This window comes from Tupaia chinensis, unplaced genomic scaffold (assembly GCF_000334495.1).
Source record: "Tupaia chinensis unplaced genomic scaffold, TupChi_1.0 Scaffold000624_1, whole genome shotgun sequence".
NCBI classification, from domain to species: domain Eukaryota; kingdom Metazoa; phylum Chordata; class Mammalia; order Scandentia; family Tupaiidae; genus Tupaia; species Tupaia belangeri.
Genome location: NW_006160144.1, coordinates 1,715,749 through 1,732,154, shown reverse-complemented (window position 1 = coordinate 1,732,154; position 16,406 = coordinate 1,715,749). Strand labels below are relative to the sequence as shown.

Below are 16,406 nucleotides of genomic sequence, written 5' to 3'. Positions count from 1 at the left end.
ATAACGGACAAGCAGTATCTTGTTGATTTTTCCGAGACCCTAATAATTACTGTCTAGTAAGTTAAGACTCGGCAAATCCTTGCTGAGTAAATGCACAAACAAGAACAGATAATAACTATTCATACGAGTGAAAATATACTCAGAGGAAACACATTCCTGACAGAGCAGTGTTGCTATGACCACACATCTCAATTGTGTTTAGATAAAGGAATTTACACAGAGCAAAGAGTATGTGACCAAAAGCAGTTTAAGAAATAATCCTATACACTGGGCTGGGATGTATCATACGTAACAGACCAAAAACCCAGGTCGCTAGACAAAACTATTAATTTAAAGAGACCTCACATGTATACCTGCTGGGTTTTATAACAAGCACTGCCAAAACTTGTGAAAATAAACAATAGAAACTGAGGCAAGTCTTAAAATGATGGGAAAATGTAGTAAGAACAGTTAACTTGAAATCATTACTACACCATTATGGGCAGGGGAAGGAAGAAGGGATTAATCAGGTGTTGAGTAGTATTTTCAGGTGTTTATTACGTCACCAAGTGGGTTTCTACTGCAATAGCATTTATTACCCCACCCTGAGGCATTGTTATAATGAATTTATGACAGACTGATTTATTTCTCCAATGAAATAGAAAGAGTAACAACACTTTTCTGGCATTTACTTGTAGTTTCCTCCTTGTGAGCTGAGTGCAGGGATTAAGTCTCACTCATCTTTGTGTTCTATGAGTACACTTCAATGCAGGAGATGTTTAGTAAATTTTCCTTTTTTGCTAATTACTCTGGAGCAGACTTAACTTTCAGAATGTTTTCACCATTTATCATTTTGTTTTTGACATTACAATGACTCTGGGTTAAGAAGAAAGGGATTACAGTCTTTGTTCTGAAAGAGTAGAAACTGAAATACGAGAGCTTACACTTTCTGCTCAAGTGTTTCAGCAAATCTGTGAATTTCATGACTTCTAAAGCCTTTTTTCATTAGTCTGTCGCAGTTCACAAGAGGACTCCTAAGCTATAAGCAGCTCAGAGGTACTTACTAGCAAATATATCCATCAATAAAAATTAATAATCATTTATTATGGGCAGGACACACTGTGTAAGATTAAAATAATATGAGACAAGGGCCCTTACAGGAAAGCAATTTATAATGGAGTTAGGTCATAAGGCATTTTAACACAAATACTATCATTGACATCAGAAATAAGAGATGATGGTATAATTTCTTCTAAGTCAAAGAAAGGTATTTGTATTGTATTGTATAGCAAAAACAGTAGCAAGAAGAGTACAATGCTAAAGGTTATGACTCACCAAGCAATCTCTCAATGTCATCCACAACCACACAACTGAGCTGGGATTTGTATGCATCATCAAAGATCTGAAAGAAAAAAACAAATCTATTTATTATCTCACCATCCTCCATAATTATGACAATTTCCAAAATGATTAGATTTAGCTAATTCTTTGTTTTAAGAGTTATTTATTTAATTCCATTTGTTATTATTTTTTAATTTGGCCAGACAGAGACAGAGACAGAGAGAAAGGGAAAGCAGGAAAGCAAGCCGCTAGGTCCGGACCTGAACTGCAGTCAGCCATGTGGGAATCCAGCACCCTTAACCACCTAGCCAACTGTCAGCCCAGATTTAGTTAATTCTTTTTTTTTTTTGGAGAAGTTTTCGCTATAGGGCGCGTGTGCTTGCCAGACAGACAGAGAGAGACATAGAGACAGAAAGCGAGAAATCACCCCCCAGGGGGGATGGTCATGCCGCAATCCCCTCTCCTCCATTCTCCTCTTGGGATCTTGGGCACGCACGCACACGCGCCTGGCGTGAGTTTTAAGCCACCGGGTCCGGGACGCAAACCGCAGTGTCCAGTGACACAGCCATTACGCTAACTATGGGTTCCCAAATTTAGTTAATTCTTGAGCAATATCTAAACAAAGCACAGTAAAACACTAATACTTAAAGACTATTGGGCCAGCAGGTGGCATGGTGGTTAAGATGCTGGACTCCTACATGGCTAGTCAAGTTCTGGACTTGGTGGCTTGCTTTCTCACTTTCCCTCTCTCTCTCTGTATCTCTCTCTGGTGAGCACATATGTACTATGGCAAATTAATAATAATAATGATAATAAAAATAATAAACAATTTGAAAAAAAAAAGACTATAATAAATCAGAATTTAATAGACTATAGGATTTTAGAACTTAAAGATGAAGGAAATTGAGACTCCAAGCAATTATTGGGTCATTGGACAAGTCAGAATGCACTTCTCTATGTTTTTCTATGCAAAAATGAGTCATGGCTTTTCTGACAACATAATAGATGACTTGCCCCAGATGACACAACTGGAGCACAGCTGGACAGATGGCAGGTAGAGCCTATCTTCAGCACCAAGAGCAGAGTGTGGGGCCAGCAGGTGGTATGGTAGTTAAGGTGCTGGATTCCCACATGATCCATGGTGGTATGAATCCTGGACCCAGTGGCTTGAAAGATCAACTCTGGGTGCATGTGTGTGTATGCACAGATAGGCCCATGTATAAAACCAGCCCCAGATATAAAACCAAAAGAAATGAAAATTCAAGAAAGCAATGAATGAAGTGGAGAAGAATGGAGAGGAAGGGATTGCGGCATGGTCATCCCATCTCGGGGGTGATTTCTCATTTTCCCTTTCTTTCTCTCTCCAGTGAGTACACATGCCCTATGGTAAAAGCCTAAAAAAACAAAACAAAACAAAGCAGAAAAACCTAGCAGAGTATGTAACACTTGGGCACGCTGAACAGCTGATTGCCACTCAACTGACAAATCCCATCACATTCATCACACTGATCTCTCACTCTATTGGCTGTCAGAAAAGTCATGACACATTTTTGCATAAAAAAACACGTCATGCCTTTTCCAACAACCCAATATATCTGGAGCATGACTTCAGTGTTGTGACTCTTAAGAGCTAGATAGTCACAGGGATGTGCAGAATAAAATCAGATGTCAGTTTATTATCTGTAAGAACCGTGGCCTTGTTAAGCAGGAATAACATGTAAATACCAAATCCCATCACTATAAATCAGACTCTAATGGTAAAAGAGCTTACAAAAAATTAAAATTGGGGGAACCAGCAGTTAGCGTAATGGCTATGTTGCTGGACTCCCATGTAGTTGACTACGGTTTGTGTCCCAGACCCAGTGGCCTAAATGCACGCCAGGTGTGTGTGCGTGCATGCCCAGGATCCCGAAAGAAGAATGGAGGAGAAAGGATTGTGGCATGGCCATCCCCGCTACCCCGTGGTGATTTTTCGCATCCTGTCTCTCTGTCTCTGTCTTTCTGGCGAGCGCACGTGCCCTATAACAGAAACCTCTCAAAAAAAAACAAATTAAAATTGGGTATGTTGGATCAGATAGGTCCATGTATAAAACCAAGCAAAATGAAAATTCAAGCAAGCAGTGAATGAAGTGGTTATATTCTGGCAAAGAGGTAGTCATTTCAAACCAGGAAGAAAGTTAGTTTATGTGTAAGTTGAAGGTAAGTCCCCAGTGCTGTGAGATCAGTCCTTTTGTAAGTGATGATCGTTTCTCTTCTACAGACTGTAAGTGGGCCTCAATGCATCCAATGTTGTCCTAAGAATTAATTTCTGCATTCTAGCCCAATCTCTCTGGTTGATAAACAACCTCGATGTGCCAACATGGTAAAACCTACCTGTACTACCTGCACCTTGCTTGACATGACATTCCTTAGTAGGTATCTTTTAACTATAAACTTAGAAATAAAGTAAATAAAACACATGGTATTTTTCATATTAAGTTTTTTTTTTTAAAGAATGATTTTATTTAACTTTATTTATTTATTCAATTTGACCAGAGAGGGACAGAGTAATAGAGAGAGAAATTGAGAAAGCAAGCCGCCAGATCCGGGACTCAAACCATGGTCAGCCATGTGGGAATCCAGCACCTTTAACCACCACAGCTATCTGCTGGCCCCTTTCATATTAAGTTTTAAAACAACCTGTGTATACTTGACCTTTAAAGGATTTACAAGAATCAAGAAAAGTTACCATAATTGACCCTTACTGTCACCACTGTAATTCAATCCCTTGTTAAATATTTCCTGGCATAAATATGACAATTTCTACCTCCAGATATTTAATCAGGTCAATACCTCTGGTGGATATTTACACTATGTCCTTTATTCCTCAATCACCCACTACACTTCACCTAAATCCCATCTATCCTTTCACCTTTAGCTGTCTGTCTCCCTACTACATAGTAGGGTAGCTAACAACTTTATTCTGTTAATGTTTATTTAGTACCAAGCACGGAACAATATTCAGGGATGATGTTTGCTCAACAGAGTCAATGGTTGACACACAGCAAGTTCTAATTCCACCTTCCCATAAGCCACTTGTCTCCTCTCCTCTGACGTAGCATTTGTGTACTGTGCACCTCTCATAGATTCATTGTATTCTCCCCTGTATTATCCTCAACACCAGACCTGCAGATCTATATTCTCATATCGCTCAAGATAATGCCTTACCAGAAAGTAATAAATACATTTTTTTTTTGGAGAGGTTTTTGCTATAGGGTGCGTGTGCTCGCCAGACAGACAGAGACAGAGAGAAAGCGAGAAATCATCCCCTAGGGGGGATGGTCACGCCGCAATCCCTTCTCCTCCATTCTCCTCTTGGGATCTTGGGCACGCATGCACACGCGCCCGGCATGAGTTTTAAGTCACCGGGTCTGGGATGTGAACCACGGTCGACTACGTGGGAGTCCAGCGACATAGCCATTACGCTAACTGCTGGTCCCACGCCTGGCATGAGTTTTAAGCCACCGGGTCCGGGACACAAACCATGGTCGACTATGTGGGAGTCCAGTGACATAGCCATTACACTAACTGCTGGTCCCCATAAATATTTACTGAAATAATAAATTTAAATTTATATATTTTATTATTTTAAATTTATGTATTTTAAATCTAAGTGGAATTGTCAATTAAATAGTTTGAGGTGTTTGAGTGAAGTAAGGGTATGGAACTCTCCCTCAGAGTAGTGATGGCTGAAACTGTGACAGGGCATGAGATCTTTTTTTTTTTTTTGGAGAGGTTTTTTTTTGCTATAGGGTGCGTGCGCTCGCCAGACAGACAGAGACAGATAGAGAGATAGAAAGCGAGAAATCACCCGCCAGGGGGGATGGTCACACCGCAATCCCTTCTCCTCCATTCTCCTCTTGGGATCTTGGGCACGCATGCACACGCGCCCGGTGTGAGTTTAAGCCACCAGGTCCAGGACTCAAACCACAGTCGACTACGTGGAAGTGCAGTGACATAGCCATTATGCTAACTGCTGGTCCCAGGGCATGAGATCTTTAAGGAGACATGGTAGAGACAGAGGGTAAAGAACTAAGGATCGATTCTTGAAATGTTGCCTTATTCATTCATTCAGTCAACACATATTTTTGAATTCTTATTAGGGTGTCAAGCATTAATGAAGTCTCTGGAGATAATAATATACAAGACTATGATTGTACTTCCACAAAAGTTAGAATGGGGAAGGTCACATGTAATTACAATAAAGTGCGACCTTAGTGTGCTAGGGGAAACACGAGAAGATACAGTGGCACACAGCAAGGGAGCTGTGGTAATCACTGGGGATTGTAAACACACTGGCTTTCTTTCTGGGCATGTGGTAGGACTATACTCCACTATTCCTTCTGAAGTTAGGCACAACTATGAGACTTATTGGCTTATGAACTCTAAGTGGGAATAGATTACTTTCTGAAAGATGCTTTAAGAGTCATGGCATGACTCGCTGTGTTCCTCTTCCTGCTTTGACAATCACAAACTCACATTTGAGATGGAGCCTCTATAATCTACAAATTTGAGTCTCTGAGAAACTACTGGGTCATCAGAAAAGCCATGACATATTTTCTATGGAAAAATGCATCATGACTTTCCTGACAACTCACCACAATGAGCCAAGCTGAACCTCTGTGCTATGACAGATATGCGTGGGTGAGAAATCAACTTTTATCATAGTGAGTCCCTGAGATACTGGGATGGTTCAGTAGAGACATTGGGACTGCTCAGCATAATCTAGCCTGTCCCTTTACTCACAAAGGGGCTTAGGGAATCAAGGCTGGATTCTTAAGTTTAGGAAGTGACATTTAAGCTGGGACGTGAAGGATGAAGAAGGGTGAGCTCATGAAAAGGGGAAGAAATTGCTAAGCAGGGTATGCCAAGTAGTAGGAAGCACAGAGATGGGGAGATTCAGGAGCCCCACAGGCACTGGCACACAGTCAGGAGGAATTAAGTGGAGAAGTGTGGTGTCATGGTGTGTGTGGGGAGTGGGGAAAGAGGTGAGCAGAGAGTGACACAGAAGCTTGGACACAGAGGGCCTTACACATTCCACGAGTTGAAATTGCATTGTAAAGGCAATAGAAATCCACTAAGGGGTTTCAAGGAACAGTCTGACCTATTAGGTTTATGTTTTGGAAACATTTTTCTGGCTGATGTATAAAGAAGCAAATCGGAGGGGCCTAACAGTTGTTAGAGGCTGAGTAATTCGAAGTGAGAAATGATGGTGGCCTGGGAGTGAGTGCACCGAGAAGTGGACAGATTCTAGAGAGATTTAGGAGGTGGAACTGAAAGGACTTTGTGCACAATTGGATGTGGCAACGAGGGAGGAATTGGAGTTGGGATTCTTCCTGGTTTGGCAACTGAAATAAAGAACGGAGGAGAAGCTGATTGGGGAATGGATATTGATTATATTTAAAGAGGAGGAAGGGAAGAGGCCTGTACCTCCTAACCACACCTAAACAAACAAAACAGGGAGAGGAGAATAAGATATTTATTCCAGTCTCTTGATACGTAATGATGGCTCCTTTTGACTTACAGTCATTGAATTCAAGACCACAAAAGAGTTTGGGAGCAGTTCCACAGTGGTTCCTACTATTTTTTGAAGCCTGGATCAATATAGTAGCCAATGTATCAATAGTATCTTATAAATTCAGCAGACTTTTGGAGAATCATTGAAAACAAGGCTTTGTTTTTCAAAACATTTTCTAGAATTCTACTAAAAGCTCTACTGCAAGTATGTAATGGGAAGATGCCATCAGGATGTGTGATCGTGGACTAGAGCCGCAGGTGCCTGAGATACCATGGCCTTGCTGGTGGCAGTAATTCTACGTTTTTTCTGCATCAGCCTTTCTCCTTTCTCAGAACGGTGTATAGCTTACATGGCTTCAGGGAACTTTGTCAGGACACTGCTGGGGTCTAAACCAATGATGCATTGATGAGTAGTTGTGTGGTCTCACCGGCTGATCCCAGATGGAGTAATTCACGACATACTCCAAATCACTTCACAGTGGACTGCATTAGGCTACCTTTAACATTTTAGAAGAAAAATATCTACAGCAGGCATTTAAAACAATGTGCTTCTTCTTTTGGTTTTGGTTTTTCACAGACAGCTCTCAGTGTACTAATAGCTACCACAGGGAGAGGAGCAGCCATAGCTAACTCTCTTAATAACATGCTGACCATGACAGAGGCTGTGTGATTCCAGTTGTAACTTGACTAGTTTCAGGCGACTGAAACTCCTTTGGGTAGCTACCCTGCTCCCATTTAAATACGCACCACACACACCACATACATACACACACACCCATTTGATTTCTCACACATGCATTCTCTTCCTTATCTAGTCACTCGTATATGATGAGGTCACCACTCTGCCCCCTGGATCCATGAGTTCTGCCTCACCTTCTTAGTCCCTTCATCTCCTGGCTTCCTGGTCCCGGCTTCGACAGAATGCTTGCTAAGAAGATACTCAGATTTGACTGGCATGCATAGGAGTTCAGCTCTCAGTCTAAAATCTATGTGAGATACTTACATACTGAGCCAAGAAGTTCTACCACAACTTTAGATAAACCCCTAAAGCAGGAGAGGTTTTGGAAGGAATGATGAAGAAAAAAATAAAATCATACAAACTACCCCAGTTAGAATCCTATGACTGAAATGCCAAATGGATCACCAGTCACAGCAGATACACAGTGCCTGTTCCAGATCAAACAGTGCCAGGATGCAGAGGCAGCGGGTGGGCCAAGGCTGGAGCTAAGGACTGTATCTTGCAGACTCTTTAAAAACAGTAATCTAAAGAATGTAAGGTCATTCTAGCATTATCAGGGAGTTGCCTGTAGGTAGAGTAAGTTAAAGCATCAGCATATGTATAGGGTCTTAGAGTCAGGTGGGAAGTCTGGGAGATAAAGCTAAAGGGAAAAAAAACGGGAAGAAATAAAGGAGGAAGTAATGTGGTAAGGAGTGACTCGGTCAGCACAGAAATAATGAGAGGTCTATTCTAAAGGATGAAGAACATCTAGAAAACAGAATCCCAGTCTGTTTCTAGCTATGCACATAATTAAACTGCTTGATACCAACTCTTACAGCATGGAAGATGAATGACACAGGCTCACCTGTAGTGAGGACAGGGACATGAGAGAGAAGCCAGGATATGGGAGCCTGGGCACCAGGCAAGAGTCTTCTGGGTAAAGTCTGTAAGCACTGAGAGGCAGCAGTGGGGCTCCTGCCACATAGGGACTAGGGACAGGTCTCAATAGGGGGCTCGAGGACACTGCAATCTGAGGACACACAGCCCAGTCCTGGAATCTTCAGACAAGCGGTGGCCCCCTGTGCACAGGGGAGGGGCAGCAGCTGCAACCCACATGAACACAGATGGGAAGATGCCAGCATTAGCTCCATACTAAGCCTCGCCTTTCTGACTCACAAACCACAGCAAAGTGCGTTCCAAGGAGATTCTGTCCTCCATTTCCTATGACTTCTTTAGCACTCCTAGGCAAGAGAGGCCAAATTCTCTGGTTCTTTGGGGGCTGAAAGAGTTCATCTCAATTTTGAAGTGGTTGGCATGAAGTACCTAGTTAGCAGCAATCTGATGATGTACAAATCTGATGGCTTATAAAATCCCTAATGTAGTAAATCTGTCAGCAATTAGTTGAAAGCATACTCTAATCATATTTGGTTGCATATAAAAACATAAATGAGCAAATTCAAATCGGTGCTATCAGTAATAATCTCTAGTTTCTAAAAATAACTTGGGAGTAGACCAAGCAAACATTAGCTGTCTTTTAATGAAACTGCCTCAGGAAGTGGACCTAAACTTTTGGCAAAGCACTAAAGCTTCCTGGAATGACCTTAAAATCCTTTATTTGTTCTTTCTGCTTTTCAGGAAAATTCTTACATTTTCATATAACATGAGCCGCAGAGTAGGGTATTCTTAATAATATAAAAAGTCACAATGTCTTGAAAGTTCTACACCTCCTCCTTTGCATGCCAAACAGATACAAGTGCAAAAAGACACAGCATATTAAACAAAACAATAACGAACACCCTCCCCCAGCCACACAGGGACCTGTAGTCACTTCCGGAGTGGCCACTTCTCTCAGCTAAGACATGCACAAACTTCAACAAATCAGCTACATGATATATTAGGATGTTAACCAAAAACATCCAAATTCTGTTGCTTAGTAACTGCTGTCAAAAGATCCAATTTCCAGCTCTGCTCTTTGTATAGCCTAAACCATGAAAAGAGGAGGATTAGGCACCATGATTCTGTTCTGTGCAGACTACAATTTGCAGTGGGATTTACAGGAGGATATTCAAAGAAGATTATTTCTTTCTTGCAAAGCTAGTGGAAAGGAAAATTTCTTCCATTAATTTCCAATCCTTTGAAAATAAATCTATATCAGGTTATTAATAGGTATAGTTTTTAAAAATCACTGATATTTTAACTTAATTTTGTTCAAACAATTCAGTCATATCTGATTGTTCCATTTCACCTCTGTAAGATTAGGTAGCGAGTTAAAATCTAATCCTATGGCTTTCTTCTTTTGTTCATTTAACACCAATAACAGAACTGGTGAAATTGATTTTTTAAAAAGTATAGATGCAAAAATGGATAAATGAATTAAAGTTAAAAAAAATGAAGTTTGGGAATTAAACATAAAATGGGAGAGAAGATGAAGATCTGTAAAGACTGCAAATATCTTAATCGAACATATGGTTTCTCCCAGAATGTAAGGATAATACTTCAACATATTTTGGCAGTATTGAGGGATGTATCTACAGAGAAAAGATTCATTAAGCAAATTAAGAGAAGTACAAGGTGAATTTAAATTAATTGGGAATAAACTGCTTTCATGTATTTTGGCACCATCTATTTGTGGAAAAAAAAAGCAACAGCATAATTACCATGAACTCTTATATGCTCATTAAAGCAAGCCTAATGGCCCTGTCTACAGAAAAAACTCTTACTTGTTGGTGTAAGTAATAAAATGGCATGTAGAGATATCCTGTGGCTTAACTGGACTGGTGAGCAACGTATTCATGTTGGAAAATTCACTTTACAAGCTAAGTAATGTGTAGTGATTGAGTGTATAAAAGAAATTAAAATAAAATAAAATAAATTAAAAAAAAAAGATTCTGTGGATTAATGGATTTGGACCATTCTTCAACCAAAATTAACGTTAGGCATTTCTGACTTTCACAAACTACTGTCATTACAAAGTATTTGGGAAAATCTTTAGAATTGAGCATTTAGTCATTCAGATGTAGCTATAATAATTACAAACCGGAACTGGCAGGTGGCAAGGCACGGCACTGGACTCCCACATGGCCAATTGCGGTTCAAGTCTTAGACCTGGTGGCTTGCTTTCTCACTTTCTCTCTCTCTTTCTGCCCCTCTCTGGTCCAATTAAGATAAATAAATAAATAAATAAATAAATAAATAAAGCTAAAATTAAATAATAATACTAATGCCAGCCTTTTGCCTATCAAATTGGCAAAAAAATATGATCAAGTGAGAATCCAAAAAAACTCACACTCTCACATGGTGGGGTTGCATGAGTATATTAGTATACCTGTCTGAGAAGGTGGGCTTTATAAATCAGTATTTTTACATAAGAGTTTAAGGGCAATACAAGGAATTTCTAGAAAGTTAATGGGAAATGTATATCATGAAAAACCTATGCATAGATATAAAAATTTTTTGGACCAAAGTAAACTTGTACTTTGATGCAATTTTTCCATGATTTTTTTTTTTTTGAGGGTTTTTTCACTATCGGGCGCGTGCGCTCGCCAGACAGACAGAGAGAGACAGAGAGACAGAAAGCGAGAAATCACCCCCCAGAGAGGATGGCCATGCCGCAATCCCTTCTCCTCCATTCTCCTCGGCATGCACGCACATGCGCCTAGCGTGGGTTTTAAGCCACCGGGTCTGGGACGCGAACCGCGGTCGACTATGTGGGAGTCCAATGACATAGCCATTGCGCTAACTGCTGGTTCCCTTCCATGAATTTTTAAAGTCTCTTTATATGTACCAAAATCTTTAAAATACTAATATTTTCACCTCAGCAATTCTAATTCTGAGAATTTATTCTAAGATAATAATGTATGTAAAAGGATAATGATAAGTAAAAACAATCTTTACATTTTATTGAGTACATATTAATTCCAGAAAGTGTAATATGTAACATCAATTACCATCTCATTTAATTCTCATAATAATTTTTTTAAGAATTAATTTTATTTATTCATTCATTCATTTTAATTTGACCAGAGAGAGACACAGAGAGAGAGGAAAAGGGAGAAAGCAAGCCACTAGGTCCGGGACTTGAACTGTGGTTGGCCATGTAGAAGTGTCCAGCGCCTTAACCACCACGCCACCTGCTGGCCCCTAATTCTCATAATAACCTTATGAGGCAACTATTAATATTACCTCTATTTTACAAATGAGCAAAACAGGTTTACTGGATAAATGACATATCCAAAGTCATCAAGCTAGTAGGTGTGGTGAAGTTGGGATTCAAATGCAGATCTATTTGAAGCCTAAACCCAAATTCTCAGTCATATTATGCTATTGTACCAAAGAAAAGTCTAATAAGAAAATGAGAGGCAAGAATTTTCCCAGTTTGGCAGTTCTATAGAATATTTTTTCTAATTGTGGAAAAAAAAAAACAAAACCCCAAAACCTGGAAACATAAATGTCTAATGAAAAGGGATTGTTTAAATGGTAACCACACTTGTGTGTGTGTGTGAGTAGGGAGCACTTACAAGCAAATAAATGTTTTCTTCAGAATCCTAAAACATTACGCGTTATTTGTGCTCTGGAAAAAAAAGAGAGAGAAACGTCTTTCCATCCTCACACTAAAAATGACGAGCTGAGAAAGAACAGTGATGGGAGGTAGGCTGGAACTACAAATGGCATTTATATTTCACTTCAAAAACAACCTGGAAGACTTAGCATCTTTAGACTGGTTTGAGCCCTTAGGCTTTTGTCAACCTATCATTAGGTAACAATGTGAAAACTATTTGCAGGGAAAGATTTTGTAATATTTCTAATATATTTCCAAGAAACCTAGGCTTCATTTTTTTCTCCATTTAGTTACAGGGAAAAGTAATTTTCCTCTCAAGGAAAGCCAGAGTAAAATATGAATTTTTTTTTTATACCGCTGAAGCAGAAATAATTTCTATAAGTTTAAAAGTGCGTGAGTGATACAGTGAATCATGAATTGAAATACTTTTGAATAAGCTTGTATAGACACTTATTTTTATATTCCTTAGCCTTCTACTCATCTAAAAATCTACCTTGAAAGGCATCAACAATTTAAAGATTAAATCATAAGTTATTAAGCCATTAATTTAACCATTTAAGCCTCTAAAATCAGCACATACTACCTTCCCCCAAGTCAATTTGCAAGAGATTAAAATAATAAAAATGATAATATCTCACACTTACAAAGCAGCTTTGATCTGCTGAAGCCTAATGTACTTCTTCAAAACTTTATAGAAAAACTAAGTCCATCCACCCACATCTCAGAGTACATCTGAGGTAGAAGCTGGCAGCTGGCGAGGAGCAATGGAGTAATTTACCATCTGCACAGAGACAACTTGTAAACTAGTAGAGTATAGAAATAGGGAATAGTGCAGTATAGTATAGTCTAGATGTAGGTTGGAAATGCAAACAGAACTAGCTATTTGATAAGTAAATGGGAAGTTCTGTGGCTCCAGATTCCATGGGTTATTTAAAATTTCACCAGAATAAGTCGCTTAACTTCTAGAGAAGTTACTGGTCCTACTTATTTTCTCCAGACTTTCTTGGGAAGGATAGATAGTACAAGTTTCACCTCAGAAAATGAGTAAACTGACTATGATATTCTCTTCTCTTTTCATGTTTCTCTTTCTCACTCAACTTAAAATATCCTCATAGAGTATGTACCTTTTTTTTTTTTTTAATTGCTAGAGGTCATGTACGCTTGCTGGAAAGAGAAAGAGAGACAGAGAGAAAGGGAGAAAGCAACCCCTAATGGAGCATGTTCATGCTGCAATTCTTTCTCCATTTCTCCATCCCACTGGAATTTTGGGCATGCACGCGCACACACACGCCTGCTGTTTTCAAGCTACCAGGGCTGGGATTTGAACCATGGTTGGCCATGGGGTCCAGCTCCCTTAATCACTAGGCTATAGGGCTGGGCCTAGAGTATTTATCTTTCTTTAAAAAAAATTGCCAGAGGATGTATACACTGGAGGCAGGGGACAGAGAAAATGAGAAAGCACCCCCCACAGGGGATGGTCACACTGCAATCCCTTCTCCTTTCAGATTTTGGGCATGCACAAATGTGCATTCAGCATGTTTTTCAAGGCACCAGGGCTGGAATTCAAACCACAGCTGGCCATGTGGATCTGGATCCCTTAACTACTAGGTTGCAGGGCTGGCTCTAGAGTATTTATCTTTTTTTTTTTTTTTTTTTTTTTTAATAATTTTGCCATAGTGCATGTGTGCTCAAAGGGGAGGAAGAAAGAGAGAGAAAGAGAGACAGAAGAAAAGTGAGAAAGCACCCCCCCCCCCATCAAGAAGCATCTTGATGTCTCAGTGTGTATGACTGGAACCCTGTATGAGTTCTGCTTCTGCCATCCATTTCAAGCACCCTGGATGAACAGTTTTCTGTCACATGCCTAAATAAGAGACTAACTTCTCAAACTTAAATTTTTTGCTAATCTGCTTCCTTTTTAAAATTTTTTTATTTTACTTTTATTCATTCATTTTATTTTTAATTTGACCAGAGAGATACATATATATATATATATATAGAAAGAGATATATATATATATAGAAAGAGGGAAAGTGAGAAAGCAAGCCACCAGGTCCAGGACTCGAACTATGGTAAGCCATGTAGGAGTGTCCAGCACCTTAACCACCACACCACCTGCTGGTCCCGATAATCTGCTTCCTTTTAAATACAATATGTACTTTTTCACTTTAGACTCTTTCCTAAAGAAAACTGAAATACTGGGTTGTTGGGAAAGTCATGACCCATTTTTGCACAGAAAAACATGTCATGACCTTCCGACAGCCTAATAATTCTGTACTATGGAGTAGACTCTATAGGGTGAGTATCTGGCAGCAAGGTAAGCTGTCTTTACTGGGAAGCACTCCAGTTCTCAAGCTTCTTTTCCCTGAGTCTGATTTTCCCACATCTCTTTGACTTATAGTCAGTTCATATCTGTAAAAGATCAAAAATAAATAAAAGGATTTAAGTAAAAGAAATACTTCAGCTTGATATAAAAAATAATGGAAACCCTGGCTACCATGTAAGAAGAGACAGCCATTAACAGTTGTCATTATTGGGGCTGGCAGGTGGTGTGGTTTTTAAGGCGCTGAACTCCCACATGGTTCGAGTCCTGGACCTGGTGGCTTACTTTCTCACTTTCCTCTCTCCCTCTCTCTCTGTCTCTCTGGCCAAATTAAATAATAATAATAATAATAATAATAAAACAAATAAATAATTCTTTTTTAAAAAAAGAGTTGTCATCATTGATTTTTGTTGTTGTTAAGCACAGCCTCCCACTGTTCTAGACAACTTATAGTGCGCTTGCTAGATTGTAAAAGAGATGGACCAGATGGTTTCACAGTCTTTTCAGCTCTAGAATTCTAGTCCATGTTGTTCTAACTTCACAATGGCTCAGTGGGGCCATGTTGAGAAGGTAAGGAACTGCACTTGGAGAAGGGAAGAAGGGTGAGCATTGCGTTAAGGTGCCACACAGACTCCGATTATTACCTAATACGCAATCAGCCTCTGATAGGTTCTTGGGAAAAATCTTCCCAGAGATATATCTCTGTTCTTCCATAGAGCCAATAATTGACTCTGAACAGCTCAGCTAAGTACATTAATGAAAGGACTACACTGGGGCCAGCAGATGGTGTGGTGGTTAAGGCGCTAGACTCCCACATGGCCAGCTGTGGTTCGAGTCCAGGACCTGAGGCTTGCTTTCTCACTTTCTCTCTCTCTCTCTCTCTGTTGCACACATGTGCCCTATAGCAAATTAAAAAAAAAAAAAAGAGCCCTACATGAATTTTTTCCACCCTACCGACTCATACCTATGATCCTTCTTTTAATCAATTGATACAAACTTAAGAAATGAAAACTAGGCCAGTCAGTGGCCAGACAGTTGTGGTTGCGGTGGCTGGCTCCCACATAGCCAGTCTGCATGGTTTGAGCCCTCCACTCTGTGGCTCAAAAAACACAATGGGTGTGTGTGCATGCATGCCCCAAGTCCCAAGAGAATGGAGGAGAAGGGATTGTGATGTGGCCATCTCCCCTGGTGGATGATTTCTCACTTTCCTTCTCTCTGTCTCTCTCCAGTGAGCACATGCACCCCATACCAAAAAAAAAAAAAAAAGATTAATCTTGATATGTATGTAAAAGAGCATCATCTGGAAGATAAGTTAACTCTTAATTTAAAAATGTATTATAAAGTTAAAAACTCAAACAATAACTGTCCCTACCCACCCTGATATTCTAATTTAGGTTTACTTGGGAATACAGTTACTTAGGTTTTACGTACATACCTGGACAAAGGTAGATACATATATACATTTACACACACACACACATCTAAGAGGTAAGAAATTAAAATGAAAGTAAAAATCCCAATACCTTCTTCATGGCCTGACATTTGGCTGTCTCAGAAAAGCCAATCATCTTATCAGGAGAACAGATCTTGATGAAGGGGAAGTTGGACTCCTCTGCAATCTTTGCAGCTAATGCAGTCTTCCCACTGTGAGGAGGGCCTGCATAAAGACACAAGCGTCAGGGGAGAAAAGCCAATCTAAGCAAAGGAGAATAAGACAAGTTTAAACTTTTATCCACAATGTACTGAGGCCTCGACTAGTTGCTCATTAACATTTCTGAAACAGTTTTGTAGCAGAGATGTTTTCCCTTATTTATTAGCAACTAAACTTAATGAGCTGATTAGCATTTCTCAAAAGTATGGTGAAACACATGCCTTCTTACTTTCTCACATGGCCTTAATCTTTCAAACTTCTGGCTAAACGTATAAAGTGCAAG

General features: G+C 39.7%; 1 protein-coding gene across 1 annotated transcript in view; it reads right to left on the bottom strand.

The window, feature by feature from the left end:
• The window catches only part of NSF (N-ethylmaleimide sensitive factor, vesicle fusing ATPase), a gene marked incomplete in the record, with an annotated part of 153,800 nt that overhangs the window by 31,150 nt on the left and 106,244 nt on the right, over positions 1-16,406 (bottom strand). Inside the window, 1 exon segment of the mRNA XM_014591835.2 lies at positions 1,315-1,381. Within this exon segment, the coding sequence (XP_014447321.1) occupies positions 1,315-1,381 (67 nt within the window).